At 36.8% G+C, this 24,184-nt stretch overlaps 1 protein-coding gene across 1 annotated transcript in view; it reads left to right on the top strand.

The window, feature by feature from the left end:
* TER94 (Transitional endoplasmic reticulum ATPase TER94) overlaps positions 1-20,832 on the top strand; it is a 35,047-nt gene extending 14,215 nt beyond the window's left edge. The window contains exons 5-15 of the mRNA XM_083132177.1: positions 819-1,053; positions 2,267-2,400; positions 2,971-3,219; positions 8,897-9,061; positions 9,690-9,812; positions 11,883-12,095; positions 12,763-12,946; positions 13,694-13,818; positions 16,368-16,529; positions 17,589-17,743; positions 20,054-20,832. Of these exons, the coding sequence (XP_082988303.1) occupies positions 819-1,053; positions 2,267-2,400; positions 2,971-3,219; positions 8,897-9,061; positions 9,690-9,812; positions 11,883-12,095; positions 12,763-12,946; positions 13,694-13,818; positions 16,368-16,529; positions 17,589-17,743; positions 20,054-20,153 (1,845 nt within the window). The 3' untranslated portion in view covers positions 20,154-20,832. The remainder of the gene's footprint in view (positions 1-818; positions 1,054-2,266; positions 2,401-2,970; positions 3,220-8,896; positions 9,062-9,689; positions 9,813-11,882; positions 12,096-12,762; positions 12,947-13,693; positions 13,819-16,367; positions 16,530-17,588; positions 17,744-20,053) is intronic.
* Positions 20,833-24,184: the final 3,352 nt, after the last annotated feature.

Raw genomic sequence — 24,184 nt, 5'->3', positions numbered from 1 at the left:
GTGGCTACCGAAATTAATAGAAAATTACTTAAAACAGCTTCGCAGAAAACGTGAGTACCTGAATTAAAATAAGAAGTTCTGTATTTCCACGTTGCAATTTTGCATTGGTATGCATATGGTAGAGGCATGCATATTTTGTTTTTGACAAAAACAAGAAATATGAAATAACACTCTGTAACGTTCATTTTTCATCTTTTTCAAAGGTGTGAGGTGCATTTACCCACCATGTTTTGTCACAAAATTATGTGAACTAAACTCTTGAACATGATTTTTTACTGGTGTTTGTTGTCACTTTTTCTGAAGTCTCGATTATCCTGTGTTATGCAAATCAAAAAAAATATTCATTCTGCTGTTAATATTTGAGAAGCAAAATTTTCTTTTACACAGGAATAAACTAAATACTCTTGAAAACTACATATATGTGCTATTGCAAGGGAAATGTTTATTATGTAATAAGTGTAGTTTTTAAGTCATATTTATGGTTTTATTCATAATTTTAACACAATTGCCATTTTATATGCTGCTTTTGATGCTAGTTTTTATACCGAAATCGTGATCTTTTATTCGCCCTAAATATGTGGCACTAGTTATCCGTTAATTTTGAAGGATCACTGCTTTGCGAAACAAATAATGCAATGAAGGGACATTTGTTAATAAAGGCAATGATCCTTCAAAATTAATCGAATAACAAAAACAATGGAAATATTGAACTTCACCTGTGCAATACTAAAACTTCACTTGCTCTGAAAACCATGAAATGTACATTACTTTGGTATTATTAGTGATAATGCAATCAAGCTAATACTTTTCAATTCCAGGAAGAGGAAGAAGCTCTCCATGCTGTTGGCTATGACGACATCGGAGGATGCAGGAAGCAGTTGGCTCAGATCAAAGAGATGGTTGAACTTCCGTTGCGTCATCCTAGTTTATTCAAAGCTATTGGTGTGAAGCCTCCAAGAGGAATCCTGTTGTATGGACCACCAGGAACTGGGAAAACCTTAATAGCTCGAGCAGTCGCTAATGAAACTGGAGCCTTCTTTTTCCTTATCAACGGTAATTGTTCTTCCCCATTATTGTGTGCTTGTTCTTGTAAACCTTTTTAAATTAGCATATAAAGCTAGTTTTTACTAATTGAATACTTTATTATTCCATTCAAATTGTGATAGAATATATTAAACATTCCGACCCAAATTTTTCTCTCAATAATGTTTTTTTTTTAGTTACTTCAGTACAAAAAGTTTTGTGTAGTGCTAATTGTCTTATTTTTTGCTAATCAAATTTGTTGCTTTACAAGTGCACTTCCAATTGCCTAGTGAAAACTTAGTAGCCATTCAATATGAATATAGTGCACAAACTACTAAAATATACAATAAATTCTGCAAGTACAAATAATACTTCCTCACTCCCTTGATATCCCATGGTGGTATGATGCTTAATATGAATACACACAACATACATGTAAAATACGAAATAGATATGGTGGTTCATGTGATTCATTTGATAATGAATGCAACACATTGTGGATGCTAAAAAAAATTGCACCCCAATTATACCGCGTTTGGTAGAACCTGTCCCGCTTCCTGCGCTAGGGAGCGCTCAACAGTTTTTCGGTGTCAATGAGAAACGAGGAAAAAATCGTCTGCTGGGCAGCGAGGAGCGAATGAAAGCCAGAAGAGAGGCGTTTACGTAGACGCTGTTGCGACGTTGCGTATTTTAATTGGCTGCCTGGCTTTGACTTTCCCCAGCACGGAAACTGTTGAGCGCTCCCTAGCGCGGGAAGCGGGGCAGGTTCTACCAAACGCGGTATAGATTGGCCAAGCTATTGAAGTACAACCATATAATTTTTAAAAAAGTGTCGCACACACAATTTGAGAAAAAAATCAAGGTACATGTGCTTCAATGTACTTTCCATGTGAATGGTAGAAATGGGAAACCTGTGATGCACTAAAGTAACAACATTCCACCACCAGTTGTTTATTCTCCTCCTGAGAAAAATATTGTTATGTAGGTACTTTGCTATGTTAATGTATAGCTAAATTTTTGGTTCCTTGGAACTTTTATTTAAAAATTATGTTTTAGGGAATGAAAGATGTGGTAATATATAGCAATATTATTTGCATGCATTTTGGTAGCCACTAAATAATTAATTCTTGCAGGCTGAGAGCATTCAAGATTCAAAACCAATTGTTCCCCCATGATCTGAATATGTAGTTTTAATCCAATAATATTGCATACCAACCTGTTACTCATGTAATATTTTTTACAGGTCCTGAGATAATGAGCAAACTTGCTGGCGAGTCTGAAAGTAATTTGAGGAAAGCATTTGAAGAAGCAGACAAAAACGCACCAGCTATTATTTTTATAGATGAACTGGATGCAATTGCCCCAAAGCGAGAGAAGGTACGTAGTGTTCATTGTAAATCATTAAAGTTTTGTTCTAACACTGTTGAGGCAGTCACTTAATTGGCAGCAGGTCTGCTGCTTTGTGTTCTTAGAAATGAATTTAAGTTATGTATTTGTTTTGAGTACGCATAAGATTGGTGGATTTTTCTGGAAGCCATAGAAAGAGTCGGAAGTGGACGTGTGAAGCTTGAGATCGGAGGTTGAAATTGTTTGCTATTTTACCCTTGCTTTAGTTCTAACATGAAAAGGGAAATGTGTGTTGGGTGCCTGTTCCATTCCACAATTGGATATTGCAAGCTGTTTTCTTGTGAACAGACATTTTTGCAAGATGGGCATGCATCTTGCGCAATTTTTCTGTATGAACATGTTCAAATTCACATTGTCATTATTTAGAAAAAAATAACTCACTGTTGTCTTGAAATATTTTTCATTTTTTTCAGACATGAAAAGTTGTAGGATTTAGACATATTTGTCAAACATTGTGTAGAGAACAGCATCTTAAGACAATTTCATAATTATATGTGATTTAATTTCTTTAAAGTGGTCACAATTCTTTATTTATGACAGACACATGGTGAAGTGGAGAGAAGAATTGTATCCCAGCTCCTCACTTTGATGGACGGATTGAAACAGAGCTCTCATGTAATTGTCATGGCTGCTACAAATCGACCAAATTCCATTGATCCTGCCTTACGAAGATTCGGTCGATTTGATCGTGAAATAGACATTGGAATCCCTGATGCTACCGGGAGGTTAGAAATTCTTCGAATTCACACCAAGAACATGAAGCTTGCTGATGATGTTGACTTGGAACAGGTAAATTGTTTTCATATTGTTCAGTGTAGTGGTAATTTACTTCGAAAAAAAAACATCGTGTGAGAACCAGACAGATAGATGTAACTCCAATTTATGAAATTTGCACGAGCGAAAATAATTCAGACTTAAAAGGAGGCAGTAAATTGCAGATGTGACTCCCAATTTAGGTGGAGGAGGTACATCGATCAGACTCCAAATGGAGCTCTTCAGGGAAGATATCTTAAACACAATCGAAAACCGCATTTTGGAGTTAACATTCCTCTTGTTCTCACATGACAAATTGTCATCTTTTTTTTTTCTTTGCAACATTTCACTTTAGACCAGTTTCTCCATGAGAGATCAGAATGCCCTTTTCCCATTTACTAGAATAGGTAAATAGGTCCACAAGGTGACAACTATGGCAGAGTCGATACCACTGTGAATCGATACTCATACTGATGCTTAAACGATATTACACATTAAAATAGTTCAGAATGCATTAAAATTTTATTATACAGGTATTCTAACAAATACCTGTGATAATTTATTTCCATCTTTTATGAAATCTACTTTTACCACACAGTGTTGTTAAATTAATTACAAATTACACATGTACAATTTATTGCATAATTTTACTCTGGGAAAGGGGTTCCAATTAGAAACGCAGCTTCTACAGACATATTGGCATTGATACCAACCCAATCGTAGTATTAACTGAATTGGGTGCTAGTAATAATTACAGTCAACTCTCGATTCAACGACCTTTCACAGTTCCTGGGAAAAGGGTCGTTATTGGAATTTGCCCCAATTTTCTGCTTAAACGGAGCTCAAACGGACACAAAGATGCATAGGAGATGGTAACACAATTTATCCTGCTAGTTATACAACCTGTTATGCACAGGGCGAGTGTTGTGAGAAGGAAAATAGAACATGAAAACGTTTTCACAGAAAATAATGTTACTTTCTTTCAATTGTGCACAGTCGTTGCTTTTCCTGGAAATTCTTACAATTATAGTTCATGAGAAAGCCGTTTGCACCGAGACCTATGGAAAGGAAAACAATCTCTCGCTTATTGCAAGCGAAACTCGAAGAATCTTGACACCAGTTACACTGGCGCCAGCAAAAGTCGGGAGATAATCGGGCAGAATGTTGGATTTTATACGTGTCTAGTGGAGCATTGTCTGTTACAAGATTAACTGGTAAGATTAGATCTCTCGGGAGAAACAACACAACCTTTATAGGCACCAGACAAAAAAAAAAGGCGGGGCTGTAATTTTCCTTCTGGCTCGGCTGTGTAAAATACATCGCAAAAAAAAAACACGTTTTCTTTGCTTCAACCAACTTCATTCACCCTCCCCCCCTTCCCCATTCAAGGGAGCAGTCCAAACTCCTTCCTTGACTTGCATTGTAATCCAGTGTGAAAAAGGAACTTGCGATCTGTCTTCACCCAATGCGTATTCTAGGACACGTAATTAAACAGCGTCCCAGTCGAAAGTCATTTAGGTTTGGAATTGAATTTCACTTTAAACTGTATATTTAGTCCCGATTAACCCATCAGCATAAAATGAATAAGCTTTATGAAACTGCGCACTTTTACATATGAAAATGGTAGATCGTTATTTTCTCTCACGTTAATCGATGATTTAATGTTGGATATAGGAGTATTCCCAATGTCAAACACCCACTCCTCCAAAAGTTTTCCCCTTGAATAATGTCTTTTTAATCGATCTCAGCGACCATTTTTACATTGACCACTTTTTTTTCTTCACATGAATGGTTCTGAAGAAAAGCGGATGTGAATTAAATTTACAGTTTTGCTTATCAGAAGGCGCAGAACATGAAGTTGTTTTAACTCTTGTTTTCCTTTCTGGAGATCGAATTTCGTTATCGTCAAATGATAACAGCTTTGCGAGATTCAAAACAATAACTTTTTCCTTTGCGCTGGATGAGTCATTGCTGTTATCAGCAAGCAAGAGCTTTGCAGACGCTAGACAAAACACTGGCGCCAGCTGCATCGTAAAAACAAAGGAGACCGGCTGGAAGTTCGAGCAACAGGTGGCGGAAGAGAAAAATCCCAGCATTTTAAATATAACGCAACTGTCGAAGATGGAACTTTTAACAGTAGTGTAAAGAGGAAAGAAATGCCCCTTGCTGTACGTTTTACCATGCAACAGACAATAAATAATACGGGTAATATTTCCTATGCAGACAACAGCATAATAAAAGACCTGAATTCTGCAATTATCAACATTGCCGTGCACACCAGTGGCGGAGAATAAGCTGGGAAAAGGGGGGGAGGGTTAATTTTTTTATTCTGTTTTTGTTCGTTTTCAAGAATATATCCAGAACTGGTTGCCCCATTTTAGACGTTAAAGGAAGAGGGGTGGGTCCACTTCCACCCTCGCCTGTAATCAGCCCGTGTGCGCACACGAGCAAGAAATTCGCCCCTCCCCCCTTTGCTGACAGGAAAAAGGGGGAGAAGTCAGCCAATGGAACACTTTTTGGGCAGATATTACGACACAATTAGGAAAACGTATGAAGTGGGAAACGGGAGTTATGATGCACGTAAGATCGCAGTAAACTTTTGTGGAAACCTGGATGACAACGCATTAAGCGGGTTGACGATCTTTAGTTCGCCATTGTGGCTTTGATTATCTCTAACAGTTTCGCTTTTTTATGAAGTGTTGCAGGGAACAAAGAACACGTTTTGAATGAAAGCGGTTACTGGAAGTTGTCGGCTACAAGGTTGAGAGTCGCTCACTCACAGGAACCTACTGAAATCTAGGTCAGAGCTGGACAGATGGGCCAGACTTCCAGGTGCCACGCATCTGTATTTTGGAACATTCCTGCGATCTTATCTCTCAAGGTGGTGTATTTATCGATGAAAGAGCTTGACCTGCCATACACATTGGCAAAGACTGCAAGTCCAGCAGTCATTTCGGGCTTCTCCCCCACCCCCTCACCTGCGAGTTTTCAGCAGCTCTTAGGACAAGGAAACAAGTCAAGGTCGATTTAAAATAACATCCAAGCACATTCGATCTTCTCTTCTCGCGTATCCAAGAGAAAGCATGGCAAAACAAGCCTGGTGCCTTGGGTAGCGGCCGTCGGGTGCGGTGTAACATTGGTGTGTTTTAGGGAGGGGGGGGGCAGAGGTCAAGTGCTATTGGATATCACTCAAGCATGGTGTGGTGGTGTCTATTTTTAGTTCAGATCCAATTGTGAGCAGTAGCGCGCTCGTGAAGGGAATGATTGGGGAAAAAACGCATTTTTCGGCCGATTTCCTTCAATTTTTCAACTTTTTTTTCGAAATTTTTCAACTTTTTTCTAAATTTTTCACGGTTCCCGGGAAAAGGGTCGTTACTTCGAGGGGGTCGTAGAATCGAGAATTGACTGTACATTGAAATCTCAGTTATACGTTTTAAGGGGGACAGAAGGGTAAAAACTTATAACTGAGAAAAACATGTTATTGAAATGTAATTAAAATGGTAAAATTAAGTACACAAAGAAAGAAAAGGAGTACTACATATACGTCAAAGTTTGTTGTATTGCACTAATCTGTTCTAAATCTTTATTGTAAATTCACAAATGCACGAGAAATAGACATTGAAAAAGCTGGGGGGGAGGTGAAAGGAGCACATGCAAGGTTTACCCGCTTAATCCATTCAGCCAAAACAGTACATAAACATTTTTTTTCCTCCCCAATGGCATCTTGGTAACGTTGTAGTTTTGTAATCAAGGGATTCCAGGTTTGATACCCGGTGGAGGCACATAGTGGTTTGGATCCCACTTTAAACTGTAAGTCCAGTTCCGATTAGCCTTCTGTGCATAAAATGGACTTAAAAATCTTTAGTGGACGGAGCCTCACGTGCCTATTTCCCGTTGAAGCAGACACCTTTGTAAGCGTGCCTTTTTCAAACTTGCTGCTAGTACAAAAAAATCGTAGCTCGAGAACTAATTGTCATAGGGAGAAGGAAATTTGTTTTCTTAAACACGTGGCTTTTAGTGGAGGTAAAATTTATACATTCGGAAATTTTGCGTAATTTCGGAATTTCACTACTAATGTCGGTCCTATAGATGCTGGATGGACCAAATTTTGAGGGACACAATAAAATAACACTATGAGGATCTGTAATGCTCATGTGGCAACTTTGGGGGAAAAAAACTGAAATTACGATGTTCGGAAATTTTGCGTAATTACAGAATTTCGGTTCTAGCGTTGACCCTATGTACGCTGGATGGACCAAATTTTGAGTGACACACAATAAAAGTACCACTCTATAAGGATACAGTACGTAATGCTCATGTTGCAACTTTGAAAATAAATAATAATAAAACTGAAATCATGGCATTCGGAAATTTTGCTTCATTACGGAATTTCTGTTCTAGCGTTGACCCTATGGACACTGGATGGACCAAATTTTGAGGGGGACACAATAAAAAACCACTCTATGAAGATATGTAATGATCGTGTCACACGCAAATTTGGCGTAATTACGGAATTTCACTTCTAATGTCGGCCCTATGGACGGACGCTGGATGGACCAAATTTTGAGGGAAGCACAACAAAAGACCACTCTATGAGGATATGCAATGCTCCCGTCGCAACTTTGAAAAAAAGATGAAAATTACGGCGTTCAGAAATTTTGCTAGATTACAGAAAAATTCGAACTTTGGGATTTTGCTCCCACTTCCCCCCTGGACTCTTAATTGTCGGAAGTTACTTAAAATATTCCTTTTTGTTCCTTCTTACATTAAGAATTTAATTTTTTTAAAAAGATGTTATAGCAGTTATAGCCTTTTATCTTCAATTTATGCCATAGTAACAAAAGGGAGAAAGTGCTAATTTCAAATGGTGCTTGCAGAAAGAAAAAGACACAGTGTATGATAGTTGCTTTAGTTCAAAGACATTCACATGTTAAAAATAAGTCGCAGTGTTCAATAATTCTTTTATCTGCGATTTCGTTTTGCATAATAAAAAGTACTGCAACTTCTGTCTTCAAGAACCGTATTATCTTCAAATACGTCTTTAATAAGACCCAACGGAACTCCCCCTTGCTGCAGGCCGCTGTTGACTCCCCCTCCCTTTCTACAGCTTGTTTGTAATGTTTACCACAGGCTGGGAAGTGTGGCGCCAGTGACACTTGTCTGACAGCTTGAACGATATCAATCTTCGATCTGCTTCAAGCAGATACGGCAACGCAAAAGAACGAAAGCTGGATTATTAAGCACAGGCCAATCTTGTTGAACGGTGCACAGCTCCTCCCCTTCTCTCCGATGCAAGCGACAAAAATAGAATTCCAAGTCGAGAGTCTGGTTCCATGGTTGCAGCTGATACGAAAACCTGTATGAGAACAGGCGGCAGATGTTATCATCACGGAAATCTTGAACTCCAAGAGCAGCATTCTTTCGAGCAAGTAGAGTTCAAATCGTATAACTGAAGTCTAATTTTTTGTTGGGACTTAACTCGTCGAACGTGTAAGTGGAAAAATCGTATAACTGAAATATAATAGTACGGAACCTTCTGGGAATTAGCAGGGACCGCCAGAAAAAAATGCGTAAAACGTACTATCACGAAATGCATAATTGCAATTTCACTGTATTTTGGTATTAATATTCTGATTTATTTTTCCTGTGTTTGGCTTACTTTTTGTTATTTCAGTGTTTTGGTTTTAATGTTAGTGTTTTTCTTTCTTCTCAGATTGCAGCTGAAACGCATGGTCACGTAGGAGCTGACTTGGCCTCACTGTGCTCAGAAGCAGCTCTCCAACAGATTCGTGAGAAGATGGATTTGATTGATTTGGAAGATGATCAGATTGATGCTGAAGTGCTGAGTTCGCTGGCTGTTACTATGGATAACTTTAGAGTAAGAATTGCAACATATTTCACTAGTTACTTAAAATCTGCTTTAATTTCACTTGCAGGTTACATAATTAAAAGAGGTGGTTCAAAAGTTAGTGTAAACACAACTAAATATTCTCAGTTGTACACTGATATTTTTTTTAAAAAATACAAAATATTTTCTATTGCTAGCTTAATTTCAGGTCCTAATACACTGCTAGGTCACCAATCATGGTTACAATGCACAGGATAATGAAAACATTCGTGCCACAGTACTGCACAACCATATCAATTTTTTTCTTGGAGTTTTGCAGCGATGCATTTCTCAGAAACTAGTGAATAAAAACAAATAAAGTAAACCTCAATTTTACATTCCGTATTTTACACTGTCAAAAAAAAATGTATGTTGTTCAAACATGTAACTTTATTCAAATGTATAGAAATTAAAAACTCATTACAGTAGAACCTCGATTTTACGTTTTAATGTGGGAAAATGTAAAATTGAGGAAAATTTTATAATATTTTGCTATGTTGGGACCATCAACATTGGATGTATAGTGGGGGTTCTATTGTAATTGTATCATCTTAATAGTGCACTGAAGTGAATGAATTTAAATATTAGTTGACTGACAATTGTTACTTCTATATTTCAGTATGCAATGAGCAAGAGCAGCCCAAGTGCTCTTCGTGAGACAGTTGTCGAGGTACCCAACGTCACATGGCATGATATTGGAGGTTTGGAGAATGTCAAGAGAGAACTGCAAGAATTGGTTCAGGTGAGTTTTGCATAAGTAAATCTGTATACAATACTTATTGTAGGACTTGCATATGGCATACTTCAAAGACATTGTGTATATATAGAAGACAAGAAGTAACATATTGTATTTAATGTTAATGATGCAGGGTGTATGATTGATTTAGTGTATGTTCTTTACTTTCCTGCCCCTTTTGGCTCATTGCGAAGATGACTATTAATGGTCATGAGATTATATATACCGGGTGGGGCAAAAAAAAAGTGACCCGGAGATTGTACCATGGAACTGTGTTCTCTGGGCCACTTTTATTTGCCTCACCCGGTATATGAAGGGACAGTGCAAGGGCCTCCCCCATGGTGCATTGGTAGTCATTGCCTTGTAATCAAGGGGTCCCGGGTTTGATACCCAGTGGAGGCACAAGTGGTTCGGATCCCACTTAAAACTGTAGGTCCAGTCCCGATTAGCCTTATTGTGCATAAAGTGGACTTACGACGCAACTCAAACATGGGATGCAATACGAGCCCCAGAGAAGTTTATACTCTCTCTAGGTCCAGATGCCAAAGCCTTTCTAGTCTGCCAAATGCAGTCCAGGGTGTAAGCAAGGCTGACATTTGTGTGTCTGGAAGGGGTCACCCCCTAATCCCCACTATTACAATAATGACCAGCTGAATTGTTCTTATTCTTAATTTATGAAGATAATTTGAGCAGTGTACTGAGTGATGTCCTTGCCTTATTATTTTCAAATTCGCACCAATCCTATTTTATGCAAGCTTTCCCAGAATTTTTTTTTATCAATATTTGGAAATGTAAAATTGTATTTAGTTTTAAATATATACATATGGATGTATGTATGTTTGTTCCGGCATAACTTTCGAACGCCTGGAGCAATTTCAACCAAACTTGGTACACATATCACTTACTATCTGCAATGAAATACTGTGGGGGTAAGACACCCCTGTCACCCCTAGGGGTAGGTGTGGGAAGGGGTGACATGTAAAAATAATCTAAAACAACCAATATTAGTGTCGAATACATAGTTTTCGGGGTCGCTAAGATGAAGTGACACTCCCAATGCCGTCCAGCTCCCAAGTTCACCTATTGGCAAGGGGGGAGGGTGAGAGGGGGTGAAAAATGACCTACATTAGTGTCGAATCCATAGTTTCCGGAGTTGCTAAGCTAATTGGTGACATTCATGATGACCAAACTTGGTACACATATGACTTACAATCTGGAAAGAAATACTGGAGGGGGGGGGGGGGTAAGACACCCCTGGCACCACTAGGGGGGAGGTGGGAATGGGGTTACGTAAAAGTAATCTAAAACGACCCAATATTAGTGTGGAATCCATAGTTTTCTGGGTCGCTAAGATCAATAGTGACACTCCCAATGCTGTTCAACTCTACAAGTTCATTTTACACTGTAGTTAGAATTCATTATTTTCCTGTCTAATAGAAGATTGAGATAAATAAATACCCGGGCAACGCCGGGTCAGTGGAACCTCGATTCTACGTTTTTCAGGGGACCCAGCCGGAAAAACTTACAATGCGGGAAAATGAAAATCGAGGAAAATTTTCTAGCATTTTGTTATGTTGGGACCATTAAGATTGAATGTGTAATGTGGGAAAATGTAATCCGGGAATGTAAAATCATGATTCCACTGTAATATGGCCATTCCCCATCCAGGATGAAGTCTGAAGCCTTAATTTTTACATACATTCATAGATAAACCAAGTCTAACACACACGTTAAAATACAGCTTCAGTTTGGTAGGGGTTTTTCATTAAATGTCAATAAAAAAATCTTAATTGCTAATTTCCAATTTTATGTAATTAGAGGATGATTAAATAAAGTTTCAAAAGAAACTAGAAAGATTAAGGAAAAGTCAAGAATTTTGGATTTGTTATTACAGGTCATTTTGAGACAATTTTGAATTTAGTAAGGTAGATTTAAAGAACTCTGAAAGGATTATGGTATTTTACAGGTTAAGGACAAAGAAAATGTACTTACACAATACAAGACAGTTCCGAGCCTTTTTATCTCATTTAGGCTCATCCCTAGAGGTTGATAGTTAATTTTTCTTCTTCTTTGCAGTACCCAGTGGAACATCCAGATAAATTCCTGAAGTTCGGTATGCAACCTTCAAGGGGAGTTCTGTTCTATGGTCCGCCTGGCTGTGGTAAAACCTTGCTAGCAAAGGCCATTGCAAATGAATGCCAGGCAAATTTCATATCAGTCAAAGGTCCGGAACTGCTGACAATGTGGTTCGGTGAATCTGAAGCCAATGTTAGAGATGTATTTGATAAGGTAAGTGTATGTGCAAGTTGTGTGTATACTGTACATTAGCCAAAGTAACTGTTCCCAGTAATATATTTTAGAATTTGTAGTATGCAAGAATAGGGCGGAGCTAATACTTTTTCACCCTTTTGGTCTTGCTCAGGGTGTGCAAAATTTCTGCACAATATTTTTGTGCTGTATTAATTATCGTGTCAATCATGTAAAATTCGTAGTTTTAGTTTATTTTGCACCAAAATTGAGCAAAAACTGTATTCTGATGTAATTTTAAAATGTTTTGAAGCAAAACTGATGCAATTGATATATTGATGATTGTAATGCAATACTTACATGCCAATATTGATCAATATTTTGAACAACTTGAGAGAGGGAGACAGACACAATCTCTCTCATTGAAAAAGATGTCTTGGGATGCAACTAGGGGTGGAGGGGCAAAAAGACTATCTTGCCCCTCTCTGGCATGTTCCTCATACACACTGTACACTTGTGTTATAAAGTACAATTTCTTACATAAATTAAGCCTTTTCTTCATATGTACCAGAGGTACAAAAAAAATCCATAAATACAGTTATGTATATGACACAGCAATTCTCCATTCTCGGTATCTGTAAAATAATCACCATCGCTTCAAAGTAATATTGGCTCAGCCTTAATATCCATTCAATTTGTTTCCTTGTAGGCCCGTGCTGCTGCCCCCTGTGTATTATTCTTTGATGAATTAGATTCAATTGCAAAGGCTAGAGGAGGGAATGTAGGAGATGCCGGTGGAGCAGCCGACAGAGTGATAAATCAAATTCTAACTGAAATGGATGGCATGGGAACAAAAAAGAACGTTTTCATCATTGGAGCAACAAACCGCCCAGGTAAGCATAGCATTCTTATTGTTTATTCTGTTGAGATATCATGTTGAGTGTACCTTTATGCACATATACATCCAAGATTTAAAATTAATTTGCAAAGAAAGAAAATCATGAGACTGATCTTACACCCATCAGTCTTCCTGATTGAATGTATTTTTTCTTGAGTGTAAACATGAAAAGGATATTACTAAGTGTGCACATTTCAAATGCATTTAATGACCATGTAGTTTTAAAATAAAAAAAGATGCCTTGATTTATCGATATCTGTAATTTATGTGCCTTGATTTATTGATATCTGTAATTTATGTGCCTTGATTTATCGATAGCTGTAATTTATGTGCCTTGATTTATCGATATCTGTAATTTATGTGCAACATTAGAGGTGTATATGAATGTAGTAGATTTTATATTACCAGCATTTATTAGTGCTTAGAATATTTGTTATTTTTATTAATGTCTTGCATCAAATCAAAGCAGGGAACACTCTCTCCAGGAAATTCATGCACACCACTTTGCCACTGACGGTTGTGTAGTAGGTATATCAATGCTTTGCAAGGGTTCGAAATTCAAATCATCCTGTGGTCATGGTCATTCTCCTATCCATTTTTACCATCTTTTCTAATTATCACAATGAAGATGTGCAATACTCTGAATCATTTTCAGTCTGATAGCTTTAGTAAAGTTTGCAACGTTTATATTTGTAAATAGGTACATATTTCTTAACACATTTAATTTCATTGTTTCCTACAGATATAATTGATCCAGCTATTCTCAGACCTGGTCGATTGGATCAGTTGATTTACATTCCTCTACCTGATGAAAAGTCCCGCGAAGCTATTTTGAGAGCAAATCTCCGAAAATCTCCAGTGTCTAGGGTAAGTATGAACGTAATAAGAAAGTTCATGTGCAAGTTTTATTAACTATATGCAGTGTTAAATAACTTTTTAAATATAATTTAATGAGAAATGTTTAATATTAGTGCAGAAGGTAAATTCCTTTTATCAGAGGTACTAGAATTGTTTCTAGAATGTAAAAATAATAAGAATAACATAAAACTAAACAATGCTATATTAACCTTTTGGGTCCCAAGCATCTCAGTCGAGGTACCCAAATGTAACCCTCGCGGTCCCAAGCATCTCGATCGAGACGCTGTGTCAAGTTCGTAGTTTTTAAGTTATAAATTTTTGATTTTTTGCTAGAATTTAGATTTTTTATATATATTGTTCCTAACACATGTATTTAACAGAAATTTTTCTTGCACTTTTTTTCTTCATGAAAATGGAGGGGAAAAGGGATTTCTCTTTTGAGTCTCTTTTCAAGAGAAATTTTTTGCCGACAAAGGAAGACCTGCTGTGTTGTTCTAAAGCAATGCTTTTTACTCCTGCCTGGTAACTGCATTCGAAGGAAGCTTGTTTATTAGTATCCGATGTCAAAATGAAAGTTTTCCGTGCTGGCGCAAGCAGGGGGTTGGGGGGGAGACTGGTTGTTGAATCTGCGTTGTAAGAATGGAATTTCGAGTCACGCCGAAGGAAACCTTTATTTTTGAGCACAAGTTGCAACACAGGTTACCGCGCATTGTCTAAAAATAGAATTTCAAGCAGCTGCAAGAATCGGCGTTCATTTTTCACTCCGTTCTAGCTTTTCGACGAGAAAGTTGTGCTTAGGTGTGTGTAGTTTTGTGCCCAAGTGTGAGGATATTTTTTTTAATCAAGTGACATAATTTTCTAAAATTATTTTTGGGGGTTTCCTCCCTTCCCCTTCCATATATACACTGCATTTGCATAAATTGTGCATTTTGATATCCTTTTTTTTGGGGGGGAAATCCCATTTTTTTAAAAAAAAACTATTTTTCATGGAATTTCTCCCCTTTCCCCCACCATATGTACGCCGAATGTTCAAAAATTATATATCGTCTGAATCTGTGGTTCATTCTGCGTACAACTGTATATCGTTCATATCTCCAGGGCAAATAGTCTCTGAGCTAAAGTAATTTCAAGGTACCGCTGCATTTTGAAGCTTGAATCAGTGGCGTGTCAACCATCCGTTTTGGGGGCACAACTCACGTTACATTGATCATATGATAATAATGCAAATATTTTTTGTGCTCCTTAAATGTCAGCAATCATTTCCATGTTCATGTTGACACTGTCATGTACTTTTTTCTTTGGGGGGAGGGGGGCCCCATTTTTTTCCGAAATTTTGGAATTTTGAGAGTTAGCTCTCCCCTTACCACATATACGCCGAATTTGCATAAATTTCATATAGTCTGAATCTGGTTCATTCCGCGTACAACCGTATATCACTCATCTGTCTAGGGCAATTAGCCTCCGATCTACACTCATTTAATTGAAACTCTGCATTTTGCTCAAAATCGGATCGGGACCAGGGTTACATGTGAAAATGGCCTTGGGACTCAAAAGGTTAAGTCCTCACGAGAGTATGAATTGACGAGGCTATGGTGATTTTCGGATAGCTGAAATATAGGACCTGAAGAAGGGAAAAGTCAGTGGTTCCCAAAACGTTGTCGGTGTACAAAATTGATACTCATTTTACATGAGTAATAAATAATTTTGTATTTTTAATTTTTAGAAATACGAAAGAAAATATATATATAGAAGTGAGTAAATCGCACAAACCTGAAGTATGAATATTAATCTACAGTATTAGTATTGGTTGATAGAAGATGGGATTTAGTTACACAATATATTTGTGTGTGAGGTTAGTCTCATAAAGTATAAATTCAAATTTATCACATTTTTCCAGATGTATGATATTTTTCCATAGTTCAAGCATCTTTCAGAGAATAAAAAATGCTGACTGACGATGTTCACGTTATTCAAATATTCTGGAAAATGTGTAAAATGCACAGTTGTGCCTTGGATGTGTTTTGTACCCAAACTGTGTGCCGAAGTATTTTGATAAGTTAAATTAAAGTTATTTTAAAATAAAAACTGCTGCTTTGATATGACATGGCTGCAGTGCAATACAGTGTAAGTGGTTTTGCGCCAAGCCAGATAGATAGCCACTAATTCCATATTCTTGCCTTATCTGACCTTGCGAACAAAAACGCAAAATTATTGCATACTCTTTTTTTTTTTTTTTTAATTTCTTTTTCTAACTCGAAACCCATCAGTCATCATCAAATTAGTGCAATATTTGTGTAAATTTTTCATGTATGTGCATTAAACATTGTACTAGTTTCTCTTCCCCCATGTCCTACAGGTGAACATCAGTCATCATAAACCCATTTCAGCAGAATCTAAATCCCTTGATCTTTCTCTGTGTAATGATGATTCTGGAGGATCAGCCTAAAATTTCTAGTCTCTTGGTGTTGCATACCCATTTTTTTCAAAGCAACTTCATTACAGCATGTATAATTCTCATTCTAAAGTCAGCTTTTATATGATTTTTGCTTATTTTTCAGGATGTTGATTTGACATACATTGCCAAAGTCACCCATGGTTTCTCTGGTGCTGATCTCACTGAAGTCTGCCAGCGAGCTTGCAAACTTGCAATCAGGCAGTCCATCGAGGCCGAGCTTCACCGTGAAAGAGAGAGAGCGAACAATCAGTATCAGGCAATGGAGGTATGTACGGAATTGCCTGTAGTCGTTCTTAGGTTAGGGGAAAGGGGGCTTATGAATCATTCTGTCACTATAGTTTTTGGGTTCAAGTCTGCCTGGGCTGAATGTTGCTTTGTGCACTTTCATCAAATCTTCATTCATCTTTGTCATGTTGGACCAAGTTATGAATGAAAAATAAAATTTTCCTGTTAATGTTACAGGAATTTAGACACAGTAAGACATTAATATACAGTGGAACCTCGATTTTATGTTTTTCAGGGGACCAAGCTGAAGAACTTAAAATGCGGGAAAATGTAAAATCTGGGAAAATTTTATAACATTTTGCTATATGTTGGAACTATGACTGAAGATTGAATGTATAATGGGGGAAAATGTAAAATTTGGGAACGTAAAATCAGGGTTCCACTGTATACACGAAATGTGCTTGTGTATCCAAGTACGTGTTTGTAGGGTTGAAACTATATGAAATTTGGCTAATACCGATAAGTGCTGATATAAAATATACTAGGGATGGGACCAAGCAAAATTCTGCCATTTTGTTGTAATTTTTATAGATAATCTCCATGCCCTACTTTCTAAAAGAAAGTAAATATCTAAATATGTAATTTCTTTTGCACTGAAGTAACCTTGAAACACATTTATTAAGGACCCATTTCTAATTTTATATCTGTACTTTATCGGTATCTGCCAAAATTTCATATCAACCCATCCCTAAAATATACTGATAAAGTGCCGATATAAAATATACCGATATTGAAAGCCAACGTTTTATCAATCCAATATAAAATTCCAATTGGTCTGTGAATAGTAGATAGAGTACCGATTAGTCTGTCCCATTCCTACCTTTTTATTTAACTTGTTTAATTTCGGTGAACACTGTCAAGCACATTTCATGTATATATTAAAATTTTAATGATTCATTATTTCTGAAATTGAGTGCAAAATTATGTATATGTAGCTTTATATTACAAATTGTACACATTTTTGAATGAATGAAAGAATTCTGTTTTGTATGATGGGTCAGCATATACAAATATGTGACTGTCTTCTCTTACTTCGCAGATGGACGAAGAAGATCCAGTTCCTGAAATCACACGAGCACATTTTGAGGAAGCAATGAGATTTGCTCGTAGGTCAGTTTCAGATAATGACATTCGAAAGTATGAAATGTTTGCTCAGACGCTACAACAATCGAGAGGATTCGGCACAAACTTTAGGTAAGTGTTTCTCTGCAGTATGGCCTGTGTTTGTTAAGGCTTACAATAATTTGTGTAGAATTGCAGTCTCTGCTCTTACTGGATGAATTATTCCTGCATATTAGTTCACTTCAGCCATTAACAATGTAGATGATGTAGTAACAAGAACCTAACATATTCAGTGAATAATGCAAATATAGCTCGTGGCTCACAGACTTGAAATCCTGGAAAAGTGAGGAAAGTTAAGTTTTCTTTACCAAGATTAGAATCTCAACACATTTTATGTTTTCCTCCCAACTGGTTTCTTTTGCATGAATATTTCACATAAAATCCATAGTTCATTCATTTTCAACAGTGTTGAATAAACTTGATTCATTTGATTAACATGCTAAAGTGGGGGACTTAAACACTCAGGAGGGAGGAGACATATGCATATTCCATAGTTCAACTTACAATGCTACTCCGTTGAATATTAATCTGTATGAAATCCATTTCACAATGTGTTTACAGTGGTAATGAATGGGTTTTTAAAACCCTTTTTAAAAGCAGCTGCAAAGAGCTTCATGACAAGACCAAGATTATATTTGTAGGGTTATCCACTGCTGATAAGTTGTTTCACAAAATTGGTAACATTTTTTTGGCCAATTACCTTTCTACTTTCACTGTATTTAAATTTCATCATGATCAGTCCACGTGTTTTCCGTTTATAGAATTTCAAAGAGAGAGTTGTCATTTGGAAAATAAAATAACCGCTCCTTTTTTTGTTCACACAATGATAAAAAATTGGAGACATACTCGAAAACAATTCCATATATTAACACAGAATTGAATAAGCTAAAATCTGTTTTTTGAACACTTTTTTTCTGCGAGTCCCAAATTCCGATTGTGGAATGCTCCTGTATGTTTGGATGAGAATGTGAAGCAGAATGGTTTAATGCTGTTAGCTTTATATTACACTCCTATACAATGGTAATGCCATGAAGGTACATTTAGGGGATGTGAGGTACAGCCCCTCACATTCTCAATCTCTGCCATTTTGGAGGTGATGTGATCAGCACTACGCACTCTGCCTTTGCCCCCCAGGTACCCATTTATTTGAGGCTGGGTGAGCCCCAGAGTGCCTTTATGCAAGAACAAGCCTGGAAAAATTTGGACAGGTTCACCCTCCTCTATATGCATAACTTGTAACTCTCGTTGCTCAAAATTGGGTTAACTTTGGATTCAGTTGCTGCGCTTCCCATTTCAATCAATTTAAATGGTTACTGTTCTGAACTGAAATTTCTTTCTTTCTTTTGGTCTTTTTTCCAGGAGTTGAAAACATATAAAAATGACAAGTTTGAAAACAGAAAGGTAAAAAGTTCAAAAAGTTAAAATAGGAAAGTTGGGGATTGCCACTACACTGTTTTAAACCTTCCCTATGACATCTGCACAATTCTCAGCCATTTGGGTGGTTCTACTTTTGGCTTAGGGGAAAAAATTAGGGATATGAAAAAGTTGGGAATTTTATTTTCTTGCTACTAGATGTGTAATACTTTGATGCTACGTAGGCAATTGAATTTTCATAAATAACTTTTTATTTAATTATTTAAAATATCATGCTCGATGCTAATATTTTATCCTTTAGAATGTTGGTTGAATTGCCACCAGCTTTGAGCTTCTGATTTTAAATCATGCTCATCAAGTAAATTCTAATATTGTTATAATTTTATTAATCTGCTTAATTATACTTAGTTGATGTTAGTGAAAACAATATACTGACCTAGGTTTCAGAAGAAAAGTATTTGTAATCGAATCAAACAAGATTCCTCCAAAGCACATTGTCACTCACTGTAGCTTGAAACAGTGTTACCATGTGTACTACTACTCTAAACAAAAATAATATCCCTGCCTTCCAAAACTCAAATTAAAATTTGGCCATGCTGATAACAGGATCTAGGGGGGAAATTTATTGGCATTAGCATTCTACTCTATTGTTGATTGCTTTTTCATGGTAGTATTAATTATCATACTTAGTTTATACAATAAATATTTTTACTTCATAAATAAAAAGTACTAGACTTAACGATGATATGGTAAATTGCATAGGTATAATTTTATCTTTATTTTTGAACATTTTTTTCAATTTTACAATTGGTGAACATAAAGGGTTGTATACTTAGAATATGGGAAAATTTAGAATTGCTCCACGAGTTTAGTGACTATTGTTACAGAGCTGAGACTTTAAATTGTCAATGTCAAGGAAGTGTCTAGTTGAATCTGGTTTTTAAGAGGTGTATTGTGGAGTATCCATATTTTTGTTATTCTTTACAATTTTCTATTTACAACTTACAGATTCCCTAATGCTGGAGTAGGAGGTGGTTCGTCTCAGGGTGGTGGCGGAGCAGATCAGGGGAACTTCCAAGATGATGGGGATGATGATCTTTATAGCTAATTTCTGCAAGTACATAACATGGCTTTCTACAAAATTCAAGTTGAAAAAGAAGAAGTAAGATAAAGGAATGCCTCGAGAGGTTTTTTTTTCTTTAAGATTCATTGCGAATAAGTGAAGAGGAGGCATGTAAATTTTTCGATTGAAGACTTCAAGATTCTGTTAGTGTTGAGGACTTGGCTTAGTGTACGTATGCGTGTGAGAGTGTGTGTTTGCACTGATATTGAAACAAAAAAGAATACGAAATTCATCATATTTGCATTGAAGGAAAGTTTTATTTTTAAATTTATAATCATGCAATGTTGTGGGAAGAGTTGTCGGAGTAGTTTTTAACAAGCAAGTTCTGCTGTTCATTGAACATAAATTATATATTGCAGTTGGTTTCAAGAATGGAATGGTTCTGTATTGCACTTCTGTCAAATAAATTTACACAAAAAATTATGTTTTTATCTCAGAGTTCATTATACATGGCCATGTTAGATACTTAACTTATTTTGTTTACGTTTGTAACAGTGAGTAATCTATATATATATAATATTTAAAAAACAAAAGTGATACTGTGCAGGTAAAATTGTGCAACAGTTTTTGAAGTATAAGTAGATGTGTTGTGTTTTACGGTTACTAATATTTCTACTGCTTGTATTGAAATGATAAATAAATTGAGTTTGTTGCTAGAAAGGAATGGAATATAAAGCAAATTACTTTTTCCCAGACTGCTGTCATTTGTAAAACCTGAAAATGATGATGTCCATTCATATCAATACTAAAAATATAAAATATGTATTACGTAGAAATGTCAGCAAAAAATACAGGCTCGACCAGGATACTAACCCAGGTCTCTGGCATACCAAGCTGGCCTGGCTTCACCTGATTTTTCGCTATCGCTATATTACCCGAGTGGAATAGTCTTCAGTGCTACTGCAACAGGATCTGTTGCCTTTGAAACGCTAGACATCGCCTGGTTCCTCCCAGCGTAGAGATGTACATTACAATAAAATTTGGCACACAGGAAACGTACTACGGAGAAATATCAGCAATAAATAGCAGGCTCATCCTAGTCGAGCCTGCATTTTTCACTGAAATTTTTACGTAGTGCATCTCCTGTGTGTGCCCAATCTTAATGTAATAAAATATCTAGGTAACTTAATCATATGAAATAGGTTATGCTTGATGTATAGTTAATGCATTGAAAAAATGTAGTGTGTTCCGGGAAGATAATGTGCATAGCAATCTAGATTTGGCATGGTAGCCCAGTGGTGGACCATTTGCACAGTAAATCTAGACTCTGGTTTGATCCCAGGTTAAACATTTTCACATTTTAATAAGTTATAATTAAGGTCACCTTTTTGATAACCGCAAATATGAGATTATATAAATGAATTTGACAATGAAGTATAGGATGTTACGAAAGGTGAAAATGGCCCATGTTCTGATCTATTTAATTCTTTATTTTGCCTTCACTGTTGGAGCTGCTGCTGCAAACTGTGAAACCATCAAGCTTTGAATGAAGACATTGAACCATACTTCCACACCAAAATAAGCTTTCAAGTGCCATGAAACTCTTCCATCTTAATGGACAAGGATGCTTTCTGTCTCTTTCGAAGACATTCTTGGGTTTTAAAGTCACTAAAAGTTTGTTTCAGCATCCTCCTCACATTGAAACTAACTAATAATTCATTTTGGTAGTGAATTTTTAAAACAAAAAAGGAGTTTGAAAGTGTGCGAGTAATAAAATGCTAAATTTTCGAAAATCGGGCAAGTAAGGATGTAGGTAACCAAGCAACAGTACAACAAGTTCCAATGAGGATGGTGGCATAGAATGAAGGGAAAAAAACAGTTTCGCTGATAAATGGAGTATTAGTATTCTCCATATTTATAAAGTATAAGTTATCTCAAGAATGCAAGCCTTGATATTCATTCTTTCTAGAGGCCTTTACATTAGTTTTGAAGTTGGCATTCTTGATCATACTTAATTTTCTTTTAAATACTGAAAGGCTGGAGGGGGGAGAAATTGAAAGTATGTACACTGTGTTGACAACATCATATATTGGAAAGTCTCACTTTCTTTGCCCCCATCTTCCATGACAACTGCATCAAGTTGCAAATAGTGTGTGTGTAAACATGGCTTCCAAATTTGCAAGATCATAGTTGATCAGTGTCATCTCTTGGTTAAAAACAATAGGAATGAAGAAATTTATTTTGAACACCTCAATGTTGTGTAAAACGAATGTTTCATTCTCTAAATACCGTGCGTCCATTTCGATCTGCAGCCGAGAGATCGGGAGAAGCGTGGCGGGCGGCACTGACGGAGATGCCGACATTTGCGGCCTGAAATGCCTGCTTATTTTTATGGACATATGCAGACATTTATATAAATATTGCAAAACGAGCACTAACCTGTGTTATAAGAGTATGGTTTTAATTTTAGTAGCTTAGTGACTGTATGTGCCGATGATTTTGACACGCCCACCTCTTGTGAAACACGGCGTAGAGGTTTGTTTGGAGAACGTTCTAACGCTGTACCAATATCATCGAGTTTTTGCTTCGGTTAGAATCCGTCGTTTTTGCTTAGGTGTTTTAAAATTTAACGATACAGTTTCTCGTAATTTAAGGACAAGATATCTAACCGTATCTCTGTGTGGAGTTGAAATGCATGGGAATTTCTGTACAAATTACCTACACACGTCTCTACACGAGTTTGTTTTCACGTAGGTACGTGTCATACATAAAAAATCTTTGTTCTAACGTGAATCTTGCGGCTGGCATTCCAATCGTCTCACTGACACGTCACACATACACACTACAATAACACAAACAAGTAACTGCAAGTAACCAAGAATAACACTCTTGCGCACAGTACGATTGGTTTACATTGCTCGCCACTATATTTACAACTCTGTCTTCATCTAGTCGCGAAGGAACAAAAAACTCTAGCTCGGATATTTCGGATTGCGAGGAAGGTCACGAAAACCATTCACTTTTATCGGTTTCGTCTGCAGTGTAATCCCGATACAGTGTTGCACATTCGAAACCTCCAAACGATTCCCATCGCCACAAAACTCTTTCATGGATATAAACTTAAGCAGGACGTTACTGATCAAAACCATGATTAAAATGCTTTTTTATCTGTAGCTCTTAACATCGTTTCTATAGCGTATTTATTTGTGTATATAAGAGCAGAACTTGGATGAATTACAGAAGAACCTTTGCGTGTTATAACACAGGTTAGTGATCGTTTTGCAATATTTATATAAATGTCTGCATATGTCTATAAAAATAAGCGGGTATTACAGGCCGCAAATGTCGGCTTCTCCGTCAGCGCCGCCCGCCACGCTTCTCCCGATCTCTCGGCTGCAGATCGAAATGGACGCACGGTATATATATATTACACACACACACTCTCTCTCTATCTCTCTGAGGTGAAGTTGCTAATGCAGGCTTTGAGGTGTGTGTCACAGTAGTGTGAGGCTTTTGGAACACACTGACTGTGGTAATGTTTGGAGATTCATATTTTGAGTGCTACATGAGCCTTGAGGTGAGGGTTTGCCAAGGTGGGCACAACCTGAAAAAATGGTATTTCAATGATTTCTAAATTAGAGGGACATCATAGAGGTGTATACTAATGATTGCATTTTAGATTCTTAGATGCGATCACGACTGTTATCATAACTAGAGATTAACTTTGCTATCTAAAATGCACAACTCTTGTAATATTGAAATGAAGTAGAACGAAATATCAGAGATCAGTACACCAATACAATTGTTTAATCTTTATTAAGAAATTACATAGGCCTATATTAAGCTGTAGATTCTGCAGGTACTTTTAGACAAATATCAATTCAAACATACAAACTTGCTATCCACAGGGGTAACCAGGAAATCGTAAGAGAACAAAGGATAAAAATAAACATTACCATGGTTTAGCAGTTTGTTTGGGTCTGCTAGTTGGTGTGCTGGGCGGTGGGTAGGTTAGGCAGCAATTACAAATTTGAATTATATTACATGTATTCACATTTTATTTATAAAAGCTTGAC

The sequence above is a fragment of the Lepisma saccharinum genome, chromosome 1, assembly GCF_977018435.1.
Source record: "Lepisma saccharinum chromosome 1, izLepSacc3.1, whole genome shotgun sequence".
Taxonomy (NCBI): Eukaryota; Metazoa; Arthropoda; class Insecta; order Zygentoma; family Lepismatidae; genus Lepisma; species Lepisma saccharinum.
The sequence above is the reverse complement of the archived record's forward strand: the minus strand, read 5'-3'. Positions and strand labels throughout refer to the sequence as shown.